The sequence below is a fragment of the Sorghum bicolor genome, chromosome 7, assembly GCF_000003195.3.
Source record: "Sorghum bicolor cultivar BTx623 chromosome 7, Sorghum_bicolor_NCBIv3, whole genome shotgun sequence".
Lineage (NCBI taxonomy): Eukaryota > Viridiplantae > Streptophyta > Magnoliopsida > Poales > Poaceae > Sorghum > Sorghum bicolor.
The window spans coordinates 44,581,054-44,596,184 of NC_012876.2; the positions used below are offsets into that span (position 1 = coordinate 44,581,054).

General features: G+C 42.8%; 1 protein-coding gene and 1 long non-coding RNA gene across 6 annotated transcripts; both read right to left on the bottom strand.

The window, feature by feature from the left end:
• LOC110436933 lies at nucleotides 8,496–11,465 on the bottom strand. The gene is made up of 2 exons (XM_021464684.1): nucleotides 8,835–11,465; nucleotides 8,496–8,757 (listed from the first exon to the last, which is right to left on the bottom strand). The coding sequence occupies exons 1-2, from the start codon at nucleotides 9,903–9,905 to the stop codon at nucleotides 8,545–8,547; spliced, it is 1,284 nt and encodes a 427-aa protein (XP_021320359.1). The 5' UTR covers nucleotides 9,906–11,465; the 3' UTR covers nucleotides 8,496–8,544.
• Nucleotides 11,678–14,772, bottom strand: LOC110436902. Of its 5 annotated transcripts, XR_002454808.1 has the most exons (10): nucleotides 14,249–14,767; nucleotides 13,653–13,895; nucleotides 13,301–13,547; nucleotides 12,984–13,220; nucleotides 12,800–12,886; nucleotides 12,609–12,712; nucleotides 12,340–12,533; nucleotides 12,217–12,249; nucleotides 12,010–12,068; nucleotides 11,678–11,924 (listed from the first exon to the last, which is right to left on the bottom strand). It is a non-coding gene; the product is annotated as an uncharacterized LOC110436902 (long non-coding RNA). The 5 variants fall into 5 exon arrangements; XR_002454807.1 differs by having other exon boundaries at nucleotides 12,340–12,712; nucleotides 13,634–13,895; nucleotides 14,249–14,772; XR_002454806.1 differs by having other exon boundaries at nucleotides 12,340–12,712; nucleotides 13,301–13,550; nucleotides 14,249–14,771.

The following is a 15,131-nucleotide window of genomic DNA, read 5'->3' on the forward strand; positions in this document are numbered from 1 at the left end:
TGGCCGTGGCATCCGGGCGTATCGCTGTTGTCGGGACCAAAGTATTAGAGTTATCACCTTTGTCGATAGTAAGGTCAAATCGGCTGGCACGCCTTAACATCAAATCGGGTATTAGCCCTTTGTGTTTGCAGATTTACTTTTGCACCAACACATCTTTTGGCACGTCCAGTGGGACACAGATTCATCGTCAAGATCAACATGTCGAACACTGATTTCGATACAGGTAATATCATCCCCGTGATGGAAGCCAATGTCAGAGATGAACAGAAGCAAGCTATGGCAAAAGCTATGGAGGAATAGAAGCAATTATGTTTGAAGTCCTTTAGTGTCAACAGGAGCGGCGAGGTGATCCAAAAGGAAGCATTACCGATGCCTCAGCAAATCACTTTCGAAGCTAATCCTGGTAAATTACTAGAGATGGTTGACAACGTTATCAATCGTGCTCTAATCAATCAATCCAGTGTGCTGTCTAATACAGTTTTCAATGTTGTGGCTTGAACTTTCAAAGAAGGACAAGTACCACCAGCTTATGTGGGCCCGGCCTACCATCAGCGAGGATCATCATCGGTTACGGCTCCATCAGTTACTCTGACCGTTGCAGGTACGGAAGTTACTTCTCCTCCAAGTACATTAGTGATGACTAATGGGCAATCTACACCGATGACAACTAATCCAACAACATCAGAGGGATAAGTTCAACTTGCTACAAATCTATTAGCATCGGCAATGTCAGGATCTGTATTTAAAAATTATCAAGTTCCTCCCAACTGGTCGGGATATGGTATGCCCTCGTACTTTAGTGCAAATTGTTCTGGGACATCCCAAGTAGTTGACGTGGTAGGCAAGGCTCCTATGACATCGGCACCCCCAGTATCGGCGATGACTCAGAATGCTCAGTATTCTACAACTACTACTGCAAGACCTTTTACTGGGAATTCTCAGATGGCACATTCCAGATCCCTAATGCATCGGTGGATCCACTGCCGACGTATCAAAGGTTTATGACACAGCCAGGGTATGTCAATTCAATGATGATGCCCAATTATCAGCCATCGGCAGGACCTACACCGATGAATGTAAACAATGGATGGACAGGGCAGTCTGTCTTTCCACAAATACCTCAGCAGAATCATCGGGCTATGGGATTTCAGCAAGGACCAATGCAACCTGGGTTTCAGAATCAAGGATTGGTCAATCAGCCGATGAATCTTGCTCAGCAAGTTGGTGGCCAACAGGCAGTGGCTAATGCTATGTTCCCTGGAGATCGTGCACCGTAGAGACACATAGAAGCTTATCAGCAGGTGCCAGATCCACAACCCGCTCATCGGCAAGATGCCGATGCCTATTGGGCCAATAAGATAGCTAAGGTGATGAGAGATCAGTTTGGGATAAAACCCAAAGTCAACACTTATTCTTATCGGACACCGTATCCTCCTGCATATGACTTAATTCCACTTTCGAATCGGTACAAGGTGCCAGATTTCACCAAATTCTCTGGATAGGATGATACGTCAACCATGGAACATGTTAACAGGTTCATCATCCAGTGTGGGGAAGCTGCTAATAGAGATGAGTTAAGGGTTCGTTTATTTTCATCATGTTTGTGCGGATCGGCCTTTACTTGGTTCATTTCATTACCTCCAAACTCAGTGATTACCTGGGTTGATCTAGAAAAGCAATTCCATAAGTACTTCTTTTCTGGTGTTCATGAGAAGAAGATTACCGATTTAGTCAGGCTGAGGCAACGTAATGATGAATCGGTTGAAAGTTTTGTGCAATGATTGCGAGATGTCAAGAATAAATGCTATAGTCTAGTTCTAGATGATCGGCACCTAGCCGATTTGGCTTTCCAGGGATTGTTGCCACATATCAAAGACAAATATGCGTCTCAAGAGTTTGAAAGTCTAAGTCATTTGGTGCAGAGAATTTCTGATCAGGATATCAAAGCTTTTGAACCCAGGAAGGCCTGGAATAAAAAGGTGTCATTTTTCGATGAGGCAACAAGTTCAGATTCTGATGAAAAACCAGTCGTCGGCTTGGCAGAGTGGGTAAAAAATAAGAAGTTGATGTCTTGTCCTTTCGGCCATAAAGAGCCAGAAAAGTTTACATTTGACATCACCAAAGGTGATAGGATATTTTACTTTGTACTTTAGGAGGGGCAGATTAAATTGTCACCCAACCATGTGATTCCATCGGCGGAGGAGTTAAAGAAGATCAAGTATTGCAAGAGGCATAATGCAACATCTCATAGTACAAATGAATGCAAAGTGTTCAGACAATAGCTGCAATCAGCTATAGAATCTAGGAGGATTAAATTTGATAGCTCCAAAGCCCAAAAGCCGATGAAGATTGATCAACATCCTTTCCCCACTAATATGTTGGATGCTAAGGGAAAGACCAAGGTCTTGACATCGGAAGCAGCTGAGAGAAGCGCATCGGTAGACCCCCAGCATCAGATCACTGCCGATGACGCTAAAGGTAAAGGGTTAATCCAGGAAGGCACCAGTTCTGGAAGACCACCTCAGTCTAGTATTGTGATTACTCATAGGAGGCATCAGGAAACATGGCAACAGCGTGAAGATCGGTATCGTCGGCAGCAGGAAGATCATCGCCGAGAAGAAGAAAGACTCCAAATAGTGGGATCAGCATAAAGATAATTGGAATTGCCCGTTCTTCATCCACTGTTGGGAGCAAAACATCAAACTACCAACTGTTAGAGACTACCCTGAGTGCAATGGTTATAATCGGCATGATAGACCAAATCGGCAATATCATGGTGATAATCGGCGTTTTGGTGGGACGATTAGAGGAAGAACATCAGTTCACGATCAACTAGGGGGCAGACTCAGTGTACATGACAGGCTTGGTGAGTGTGTCAGTTATTTTCCTAGAAACCAAGAGGAACTTGAGGAGATGGCGGATGCGCGAGTTCCCGATGAGTTCATATTTTGCAGGGATGCTAATACTTATCGAGTGGAATCAAGGGAACACCATCATCAATCGATGAGGCAACCACAACTTCCACCATGGTGTCTAGAGGGGTTGACAAGGACACAGAAGAGGAGGTTGCAGCGAGAACGACGAGAAGAACTGAGTAGGGGAGAAAATTTTACCAAGACTGGAGATCGGCAGCAGCTAGACCCCAAGGGGAAAGGCCCATCGGCAGATGTTAATATGGTGTTTATGTTGCCGATGGAATCCCTTGCACCTTTCGGTGATAATGAGGAGATAGATTTCCCCGATTAGGTAGCTCAGTTGGCTCTGAACCCAATGACAGCTATCTTTGAAAAGCCCGCCGATGATAAGAGGCAGCACCTTAAAGCTTTATTTGTCAAAGGCAGGGTTGATGGGCAGCCGATGACCAAGATACTTGTTGATGGTGGGGCTGCGATTAATATTATGCCATATGCAGTCTATCAGAAGCTTGGTAAAGGAGATCAAAATTTGACCAAGACTGATATGATGTTAAAAGATTTTGAAGGAAATGTGTCTCCTGTCAAGAGAGCCATATGTGTTGAGTTGACCATCGGCAGTAAGACCTTGCCGACAACTTTCTTTGTTATCAGTAGAAAGGGTGCTTATAATTTACTGTTGGGAAGAGATTGGTTTCATGCCAATTGCTACATTCCATCTACAATGCGCCAATGCTTGGTTCAGTGGGTAGGTGACAAGATTGAAATTGTCCCAGGAGATTCATCATTTGTCATTGCATCGGCGGAGGCAGATACTTATGAAAGGACCAGATGCATCTCAAGGGAAGCTTGGGAGAAGGATTTTCTCAAAGTTGCCGATTATGAAATTCCACCGATCCAAGCAGTCGGTTCTGATGAAGAGTCTTAATGGATACGTTCGGTGATGATGGAAAGCTAGGCTAGGGTTTACATCGGCTGATGATTTAGTAGAAATAGATTCTGAGTGTAAGCAATAGTTAACCAATTTGTTAAAGGAATACAAAGATTGCTTTGCTTGGGATTATACCGAGATGCCTAGTTTAGACCGATCGATTGTTGAGCATCGGTTACCTATCAAATCTGGATTTCAGCCGCATCAACAGCCAGCACGCTGATGCAATCCCAATATTCTTCCTAATATTAAGGCCGAAATAACTAAACTTAGTGAAGCCAAATTTATTGGGCAATGTCGGTATGCCGAATCGATTTCCAATGTTGTTCCCGTTTACAAGAAGAACGGGAAACTTCGTGTTTGCATTGACTTTAGGAATCTCAATAAGGCTACGCCGATGGATGGTTATCCAATGCCGGTTGCCGATTTGTTGGTTGACGCTGCAGCTGGACATCGGATCATTAGTTTTATGAATGGTAATGCAGGGTACAATCAAATATTCATGGCTGAAGAAGATATTCCTAAGACTGCATTCAGATGTCCTGGTCATGTTGGTTTGTTTGAATGGATAGTCATGACTTTTGGCTTGAAGAATGTTGGTGCTACTTATCAGAGGGCTATGAATTTTATCTTTCATGAGTTCATCGGCAAGTTGGTGGAAATCTATATTGATGATGTGGTGGTTAAGTCTGGTGATTTACAAAACATCTTGCCGATCTGCGAAAAGTGCTGAAGTGCACAAGGAAGCATGGTTTAAAGATGAATCCTAATAAATGTGTATTTGGTGTATCGGCAGGACAATTTCTTGGATTCACGGTGCATCCGAGAGGGATTGAAATTTGTAGGAGATCTATTGATGCCATCAACAAAATAGTTGCCCCGACCAATAAGACTAAACTTCAATCATTGATAGGCAAGATAATTTTCATCAGACGATTTATATCTAATTTTAGTTAAAAGCTGATCAAGAATTTGTATGGGGGAAGAACAACAGTTAGCATAGGATGAAATCAAGAATTATTTAACAAACCCTCCAGTTTTGATTCCACCTCAACAAGGAAAGCCTTTCAGATTATATTTGTCTACCGATGGGATAGTCATCGGTTCGGCTCTAATTCAAGATTTTCAAGGGAATGAGCGTGTGATTTATTATCTAAGTAGAAGACTGGTGGATGCTGAGACAAGGTATTCGGCAATTGAAAAACTATGCTTATGCTTATACTTTTCATGTATCAAGTTGAGACACTATTTGTTATTGGCCGAATGCACTATTATATGCAAAGATGATGTAGTCCGATACATGTTGTCAATGCCGATTATGAGTGGTAGAATCGGCAAATGGATTTTGGCATTATCGGAGTTTGATCTACGTTATGAATCGGCTAAGACAGTTAAAGGGCAGATTATGGCCGATTTTGTAACTCAGCATTGCGGTATGGTGGACACTTTGGAAATCGTTCCTTGGACGCTCTTCTTTGATGGATCCACGTGTGACTGGGGGGCAGAAATCGGCATAGTGCTAATTTCTCCCCGAGGAAAGAAGTATGAGTTTTCTTTGCCGATTGTTGCCACGTCGACGAATAATCAAGCTCTGGTCAAAGGTTTGGAATTATTAAAGGAGGTTCGTGCTGATGCTGTTGAGATCTTTGGCAATTCTATGCTTGTTATAAATCAATTGGCTGGAATTTATGAATGCTGAAGTGAGGTTTTGATAACCTATTATGAAAGGAGCATACAACTGTTAAAGGAATTCAAGGATTTCCGATTGGAGCATGTTCCTCGATTACATAATGAAGAAGCTAATCGGTTGGCTGAACACGCCTCGGGATATCAACCCATCTCGAATATATTATCTGCAGTCAGCACCGATGATTGGAGAAGGAAAATTATCGATTATTTAAAAGATCCATCCAAGAAGGTTCAGAGACGTGTTTTGTTTCAAGCTGCCAAATATGTACTCCTTGAAGAAGAGTTATATTATTGAACGATAGATGGAGTTTTGCTCAAGTGTTTAGGTGATGATGAGGCTAGGAGCTTGATGGGTGAGATCCATGAAGGAGTGTGTGGAGCACATCATTCAACTTTTAAAATGAAATGGATGATTAGGAGGAACGGATATTATTGGCCGACTATACTTGAAGATTGCTTTAGATACTTCAAAGGGTGTCAGAGGTGTTAGAAGTTTAGCAATATTCAAAGGGCGCCCGCATCGGCCATGAATCCTATTATTAAGCCTTGGCCGTTCCGGGGCTGGGCTATTGATCTCATCGGACAGATTTATCCGCCATTGAGCAAGGGGCATAAGTTCATCCTAGTTGCCACTGACTATTTTACTAAATGGGTTAAAGCTATTCCTTTGAAGAAAGTAACATCGGCTAACATGATTGATTTTGTGAAGGAGCACATTGTTTACCGATTTGGCATTCCTCAAAAAATCACTACCGATCAGGGTACTATGTTCACATCGGGAGAGTTTGATGAATTTGCAATCGGTATGAGGATTAAAGTGTTGAATTCTTCTCCTTACTATGCTCAAGCTAATGGGCAAGCCGAAGCTTCTAACAAAGGGATTATTAAGCTCATCAAGCGGAAAATTGAAGAAAATCCTAAAAGTGGCACACGTTGTTAAATGAAGCTTTGTGGTCATATCGGATGGCGTGTCACGGGTCAACCAAAGTTTCACCCTATCAGTTTGTGTATGGGCACGATGCGGTGTTGCCGTGGGAAATTAAATCTGGATCTAGGCGGGTATCTTTTCGAGGCCAGTTGGCTGCCGATGACTATGCTACTTTGCTGAAGGATGAGTTGGATGATTTTGTAGAGCTTCGATTGATGGCTTTGATAAGTATAGAAAAAATAAAAAGAGAGTTCCTAAATGGTATGGTAAAAAAGTAAAAGCTAAGGAGTTTGTCGACGAAGATTTGGTATGGAAATTAATTCTACCGATTGGGACTAAAAGTTCAAAGTTTGGAAAATGGTGTCCTAATTGGGAAGGTCCTTATCGGATAAGTCGGTTTGCTCCTGGTAATGCTTATATTTTAGAAACTCTCAAAGGAGTTGAATTTCCCAGAGCGTTAAATGGAAAATATCTAAAGAAGTATTACCGGAGCATCTGGGATGATGCATAGAAGTTTGAGTGCCGATAACACTCCTATCGGCTGGATGAAATGTATCTGAGACCATGCATAATGTTTTAAAAGTGCCGATAACAGTCCTATCGGCTGGACTAGGATAATCATAAGTTTCTAAGGGCAGAACGAAATAAATCGCCGATGAAGAGCTCATAGATTCAGCAAGGCTTGAATAGTTGATATGGCGCGCAGACGGATCTGGTTGGCCTCTTCTATCTCTCGGATAACTTCATCGGCAGAACCATCTACTGGCTTCAGCTTCTTCTTCGTCTGCAATGCTTTATGGGCTTGGATGTTTCATTCTTGTTGGAGAGTCTTGACTATCTTAGGCAACTGGTTCTTCTTGCTGAGCTTGGGTCAGGGCCTCTTCTACTTGTTTAAGCTCAGGTAATAGGACTTCCCTTCTTACGATAGGTCAGAAATCTTCTGCTTCAGTTGATCCCCTGAGGACTGCAGAATGCTGATGCTCTTATGTTTCTCATCGGCAATGCGCTTTACTTGCATTACTTCCTCTGTGAGTTGGGCATAAGTGGCTCTATCGGCAAGACGATGGGTAGCTTTCTAGTATTGAAGCTGGCGGCTTTCTAGATGAGCAGCTTGGAAAAGAATCTCTTCGGCATCAGTTGGAATTTGACCACGAAGTGTCTTAAACAAAGCCTTGGCTGGATCGGAATCATGAACCAGTTGGGCAGTATCTTGATGCAACAGAGCCAACAGGTCTTCTAGCTTGGCTTTGATTTCTATCGATGAGATCCCTATTGCTTGAGAGGAGCTCGCCTCTTCACCCTCATCATCGGAAATATCGATGGCGAAGGAGAATAGGCTGTCTGGGGAATCTTGTTCCTGAAAGGAAATGCAGATAAGTTACTCGATGATCAAATATTAATAATAGAAAGAATGGAGATCAGATACACTTACTTGCTTTAGAGCAATCTCGCGTCCCTGGCTTGAAGATACAGTCGGCACTATGGGCTGATCGGTTGAAGTTGCCGATGGGATAATATCGACTGAGAAAATATAGGGATAATTATGATTTGCAAAAGTCCATCGGTGATAATTTTATAATCAGTACTTTACCTTGAGGGGATGTAGTGCTTGTTTGTTCTTGGGGAACAACAGATGATATGCTCAGGCTAGTTGGATCGGCAATTTGTCCAGGCACATCGGTTGGTGCTTCTTGTGGCTGAGGTGCTGGTCGAGGAGGAGACGGTACTTGCTGTGTCTGGATTTCTGGTGAAGAAGGTGATGACTCCACATGGATCACTGATGCTGGAAGAGGAGGAGGAGATGGTGCTATCCTCTGGCGTTTTGGCTGCGATTTGGTGCTTTTGGGGCCTTTTCTCTTGGCTTGGCTGGGCTGGGGGGCATCGGCACTTGTTTGGGCACTTCTAGTCTTCGCCGATTTGCCAGTTTGCTGTTACAACAAACAATATTTCATGAGTAAAAGTATAAAAGAATATTGATGAAATCTTGTTGAAAGATAAAGGTTACCGATGAAGTTCCCGTAGCAGTCGATGTACCCTGAAAAGATTATGTCAGTATGGGATAGAATCGGTAAAAGCAAAGGAAATTAAGGGTCTACCTTGAAAGCCTGCGCTAGAGTGGTAGCACCAATTGATGGGGATGTCTTTGACCGCTTGGTGGTTGTCTTCTTAAAACGCACGTTCCGATGCATCAAAGCTGCTAGACTTGGTGCGTTGTGACCGATCAAGGAGATTGGACCTGATGGAAGGAGTTCGATCGGTCTTCCGCTCCTGCTAACTGTCGGTGCTGGGTTGTCGACCTGTTAACATAAAAACAAGTAAGTTGCCGATAGAATTAGAAATAACAAAGGAACCAAGATATCGGTCGAAGACTTACAGTGTTATTGGGAACCTTATAGTTGGGATCGATCATGCCACGGTATGTCAGAGCCAATGTACTGAACAAGTGTTCCTTCCATTCTTCCCACCACTGTTTGTACATCTGAGTGATGAAGAGGGCTGGGATCCAAGTCGATAAATCGATATTTGTCGTATCGGCATTTGGCTGAAGCATGGCTACCCTTATCCACTCAAGTCCACTGGTTATAGTCTCCCTTGGCTTCACCACATCGGCGTAACAGAGTCTGATCGGCAGTTGGCCAAAAGCCAGTTGACGAGCTAGTGTCGATGGGTTGTAAAATTCATAAGTGGGGTTAGTGTTCTTCCCACTGCCGAAAGTATTCACTGGGATGGCCCTTTGAGTGATGATTGCCATCATCAAGTCGGTATCTTTGTTGAGGGCATCGTCAAAAGGGTGGAAGGTCAGCGGGAATCTAGTTTGTGGATCTTCATAAGGCATCCATGCCCATTGATCTTTGGGAAGACCGTCATACAAAGTCTGGAAGAATCGGCTAACTTGGTCTTCATTACCACCAGTGCCGGGTAGGACTATAGCAGCCTCATCATAATTTAGGGGTGGGCGAGTTGCCGATTCTTCATCAGCCAGTTCATAATCTTTGGCAATGTCTCTAGGAAACCGTTGTGCAAAGAGATCGAATCGAAGGCGTTTATGCATGTGAACATTGAGCCACATGTTGATGAACCACCAAAAACCTCCTAGATTGCCGATGGGTTGACCTAACAGAAGTTTCTCAGCCACTTGATGAAGGAGGTGATAAACAGAGCCTAGGAGGTATCGACCAAGAGGGAATCGACCACCATTGGCTAGTTTCACTACTGCCGATAGATAATCAGAAGTTGGTCCTACCGATCGGCCATAGAAGACAAATTTATCTAGCCACATGTTCAGAAAGATGGTGTGTTCCCTTTGCCCAACTGGTCCTGTTTTCCGGTACTTCTGGATATACCTTGACCAACCGCCGATGTTGCGAGTTTCTACTTTACATTCGGGCTTGCTATCGAACAGGTGACTATCATCGGCAGTTGCTATTTCTAGACCAGTGAGCATAAGTACATCGGCAAGGGTAGGAGAAGCAGGGCCATGACCAAACAAGAAAGCATTGAGGGTGTCTGACTAGAAATACGAGGCTGCTATCAGTAGTGATTCATTTCTTTCCATATCGGCAATGGATAGCCTGATACACTGGTCTAATTTACGCTCACCCCATCGGACTTCATTTGAATAGCTAACTCTCAAGAACCAATCCTTCCATCCCTTAGTAGAACTAGGCCAAGATCAGAAGGTGTCTTTCCATAGATCTAAGGAGAAATTCTCAGCTCTAAAGGGGATCCTATTTGTTTCCGCATTAATCAGATCGATAGGATCCGGATTACCCAACGGCCCGAGACATTGAAAGTGGGGTTGTTCGGTGGGAATAACAATTTTCTCGGCCAGTTCCTAAAGGTTTGAAGGTTGGAAGAACAAAAAAAGGGAAAAGAAAGAAAGAAAGTGCTAAGTAAATAGATTTGCATAAGATAAAAGTACGGTAAAAGAAAAAGGAGGTGGAATAGAATTGACTTCAGGAACGGTGAAGTTGACGGCCATTTCTTCTCAAAGAGGAGGAAGATCGAAGATTTGAAGAACTGTTGGGGAATATCCTTGCTGGAGTTCTTGGGTTCTCCAACGATGCCGTCGCCGGAAAGATGGGTTTGGAAGATCTAGATTGACAAGGTGGAGGAAGAGTACCAAGGAAGGAAGTATTTATAGGGTAAAGTGAGCATGGGCAATTCTGACATATCTCTCTGCCGTATCCGTAAAACGTGAGGGTGTTCAGGTGGATATGGTAACTGCTCGCACGGTAGTCAACGGATTGTGCAGGTGATTTGACAGCTAGCGGTCATGATTTTGAAGATATTTTACTGTACAAGATCTCCTGGTGGGTTCATCGGCAGTCTATTCTAACAGAAAAAATTGCTGATGAACGGATGTTTGGGTGGTTCGGCTTGAAAGGTTGAAGGATTCGGGGTGCATGCTAGGGATCCAGACTAAGGTTGTTTGGATTTGATAATTAATTGTGGTCAGAGAGGAGTAATTGCGGAAAGGCATCATTACTGAGGAGAATTTCGAAGCATTAATAATTTTATACTCTGAATTTAGAGGGCATGTGTTGACACCGTTTTTGGACACGTATCTCTGGACACGTATCTGGGAGTTAATGAGATGCAGATCGCCAGGCGAAAAGAATGGTGACTGGTTATCAGAGGAGTTGCCGATGGGTTATATTGCCGATAACGAAACAGCTGGATGTGGCCAAGTACAGGGATGATTGTTAATCTGTGCCGGTGGCCGATATTAATGGTTGCCGATGCGGATGGAAGTTAGTTTGCCGATGATAGTAGAAGGAGGTGTGGGACATGAAGAGAAAAGGATGACGGTGCACCGACCGCCTAGGATGAATAAATTAATGTTTTCGATAGTTAGAGTCTGTTTTGTATGCGGACTTCGTCTAGTTTGGAAGTAGAATCCTAGTTGTGTCTGGTTGTAACTCTTTTTGGAAAGGGTATAAATGTAGACCCCGTGGTAATGTAAAAAAAGACACAATCAATCAAACACAAGTTTTTACATCTATTCCAGTATCTACTTTTTCGACGACTTCGTCAACCCGCATATTTTCCTTTTACTTACGAGTTCTTAGGAATTCATCGAGTCAAACTCGGTGGGTTCTCAAGTTCCGCGTGAATACCTCTTGGCCGTGGCATCCGGGCGTATCGCTGTTGTCGGGACCAAACAATTCGAGTTATCACCTTTGTCGATTGTAAGGTCAAATCGGCTGGCACGCCTTAACATCAAATCGGGTATTAGCCCTTTGTGTTTGCAGAATTACTTTTGCACCAACAGCTTCCCATATTTTGTATATCCACATTTCACCTAATAAACTATTATTTACAGGGAAGTAACATGGGCATACCATCCCAAAACATTGGCATAATTTCATGATTGTTATTATAAGATACAAGGTAATATTTAGTGGTTTGTAACCTTTTAAGCATGTGCTTTCATCCCTCTGCTCCTCACTTCATCTCCAAACTGAGAAAAGTTAGCATGTGTTATCAGCAAAGAGAAATATTTTGAGAACATATTCTTGTAGCCCAAACTGAGAAGAGTAAAGAACCTTGTAATATGATGGTCACTCTCTTACAAATTAGAATCTTGCAACCAACTGTTAGCGTGCTGCATGGATTTTTTTTTTTTGAAAAAATCAGAGTGAGTGACAAAATGAAGCTAGAGATACCTGCAGATATCATAAAGCAATAGTATTCTCTTGCTGTAACAAATCGTGTAGATTGAACTGTTTCTACAATTCTACTTATGTGATCACCTTGTTGTATGTCGTTGTCTCATTCACCATTCTCTGCATTAAAATGTGAAGACATTATAATCAGCATCATTTAAATAGGATTGTATATGCACCCATACTTAAATGAGTTTTGTGTTGGTATACCTTCAGGTTCTGGTACTGAATGCTCCTCATTGTTAGGAGATGACGAATTTGTGGGACTATCATTGTACGACATGAATTGGTTTCATCCAGTCTCTCCTCTAAGATTAAATATAGGATATGCTAATGGATCATAAAAACAATGATATGCTTTGATATAGCGCATCTTTTCTCCTTTGGGGTATACTATAACACTCCTATCAAAACATTTTTGGGGATCATTTCCATGGGTCCAGATAGCAGCAACTTGTGAGGCAGCAGGAGCGTTATACCTGAATAAATATTTTATAGTTATGGTAGACGAAGTCATAAGGATCATCAGCGGCTTCATGGCCCATGCTCTCATAATTGATACGGTATGACTCGAACACACATTCTGTTCATATATATATATATATATAGAATTATAGGTGAACGTGGCAATCACTCTACATGTTTACAAATGGTAATAACAAAGAGTTACCTTCACCATGCATCTGTATGGACTCAACATCTCCGAGAGTGTCTCCTATGTCCCATCCGTCCTCTCCCTCTAGGTCACATAGATGATCTGTTGCATGATATTTTATTAAATAACAAGTTGTTAGGATGCTATTAACTAATTTTTATTATATAGTATAAAAAGACCACAGATGTGTAGAACTCACCTTCATCATCTGAATCAGGGTCTCCTGGCTTGAATAAATCACTATCAAACTCGACGTCATTGTTAGGTATAATATTTTTTTCTTGGGCAATGGCAGGGCGGGATTGTTGTTTGTTTTCTTCTGCTTTTGCCTTCTTATATTCCCGCCTCTCCTGCAGCAATTTCTCCTTGCTCGGCGCATCCATATTCAGGTACCAGTTTTGTTTTGTCAGCTGTCTAGCAGTGTTCGAATAACCACCTGGTGACCAATATATATTAGATTCAATATGTTGCCTTATAATTTCATATATACATTCTATTAGGTAGATTGAAATTTACCTGAATTTATTATGATGCCGTTTGAACTTTCAGTCTGGCACAGCCGGAATGGCGGCCGTTTTTTGCCTCATATAGTCATCGTTCCTATGTAGCCAGTGGCTGGACTCATTTGGATCATCATTTTCTTTACCATGATGTTTCGATCCTTTGTAGATGGCTGAAACATCACTCTCCTCTGGTGACTGTCTTCCTACCACATCTGTCATGTCAACATCTGTGCACCCGGAATCTGACTGTACATGATTTGCTGCTAAAAAAGAAGACAGTTACTCCTTTTGATGCATAATAAACATAGAATTGATGCATAATAAACATAGAATTGTGAAGGAATACCATGTCCAGACGTCGTTACCTGCCAAAGCTTTTTTTCTTTGCACGGTATTCACGTTGCTTTCTATTTCGCTCCTCTCTTTGTTCATTACTTTCTTCGGCCCTTTTCCATGCTCGGTATTCCCGTTATTTCTTATTGCTCTCTTCCCTCTTTCTCAATTCATTATCTACACTTGGTCCGATGATGTTTGATATGTTGCTAAATGCAGTGTGGGTTTCTCGTCTCTCCTCCATGGTAGATAACATAAATTACAGTACAATTTCCCTATGACGACGCCCATGTCAGCAAAAGGGAGTTCATTAGTATTACTCAACATGGTCATGCCGGCAAGATGTGAGGCCTTGTTTTAAATTTCAAAATTGGACCTACCAATTTATTATATATATATATATATGTATATACGCTAAAATATTTTTGATTGAAAAATATCTCATATATCAAATCTCTAAAAGAGATAATTCTAGCGCTGAAGTTATTATACACAAACAGGACAAAGTTTAGCAATTAGTAATCAAATGAAAACTATATAAGATAAATACTAAGCATTTAGTTTTCAAATCAATATAAGCGTCGGATGCACTTTTGAGGATAGAGCTACTCGCGACCCTCTTACTCACCTGGCTTTCTGCGTCGTTGTTGCTGTGGCTTGGCTGCACGCCTCGCTGCAGGGCCGCACGGTGCACGACACACCGATGTCTGTTCAGTCGCTCTGCACGCAACCCATTGATGGCCGCTTGTCCGCACGCCCCTGCCGCAAAGCCACCGGATGTTGAGCCTGGGTCTGCGTGCACCGGATGGAGATCTTGGCCGGCGCCGGCGCCGGCTGCTGGAGCCCTTTGGCCGGCGCAGTTGCCCGGCCGCTGGAGCCCTTTGGGCGGTGCAGTTGCCCGGAGGCCTTGGCCGGCGCCGTCGAGCTGCCGTTGTCTGGAGGCCTCCACACTCGCCGTCAGCCTGAGCCCTCGATCGTCGTGTGCAAGGCGGCGTTCGTGGAAGGCAACGTCCTGCGGAAGGAGTAAATGGCGTGGAGCTCGAGGATATTTTTTTACGAGATGCGAGATGCGAGATGGAGGCCGAAGAGTCGCATGTTGCGCAAGGGTGCTGAGAAGTTTGCGGGCTTGCAGCATGCGGAAGGAGAGGTCAGGCAATCGTGTGGATGTGGGGAGTTTGCGGCAGGGATGGGCTTTGGGTGGGATGAGTGATGTCTGATCCAGATAACCTCCACCATTGGATTTGAGTAAGAAAAAGAAGATGTATATGTTAATATGGTACGTCCGTTTTAAAGGTGTTGTTTTTGTGGCCACAGTATTCTGGGTGTATTTAGTAGAACTAATGACTGTAGGAGCGATTAGGTGGTGTGTCTTTAGAGAAGTTTATCACCGGTGGTTTTTATATTGGTAGAGATACAAATAACACTAACTATAAAACCATACCCTATTGTTTTTTTATAAATTCATAAATTTTGATTGAAACTTTGTGTTATTGTGACAATTCTATATTGAT

What these genes read in the sequence shown, in the direction of transcription:
- LOC110436933 (XM_021464684.1), bottom strand. Translation starts at nt 9,905, where the DNA reads ATGCTCACTGGTCTAGAAATAGCAACTGCCGATGATAGTCACCTGTTC. An exon ending in ATAAGGTTCCCAATAACACT is followed by an intron (nt 8,758 to 8,834) that starts GTAAGTCTTCGA and finishes TTATGTTAACAG; the next exon opens with GTCGACAACCCAGCACCGAC.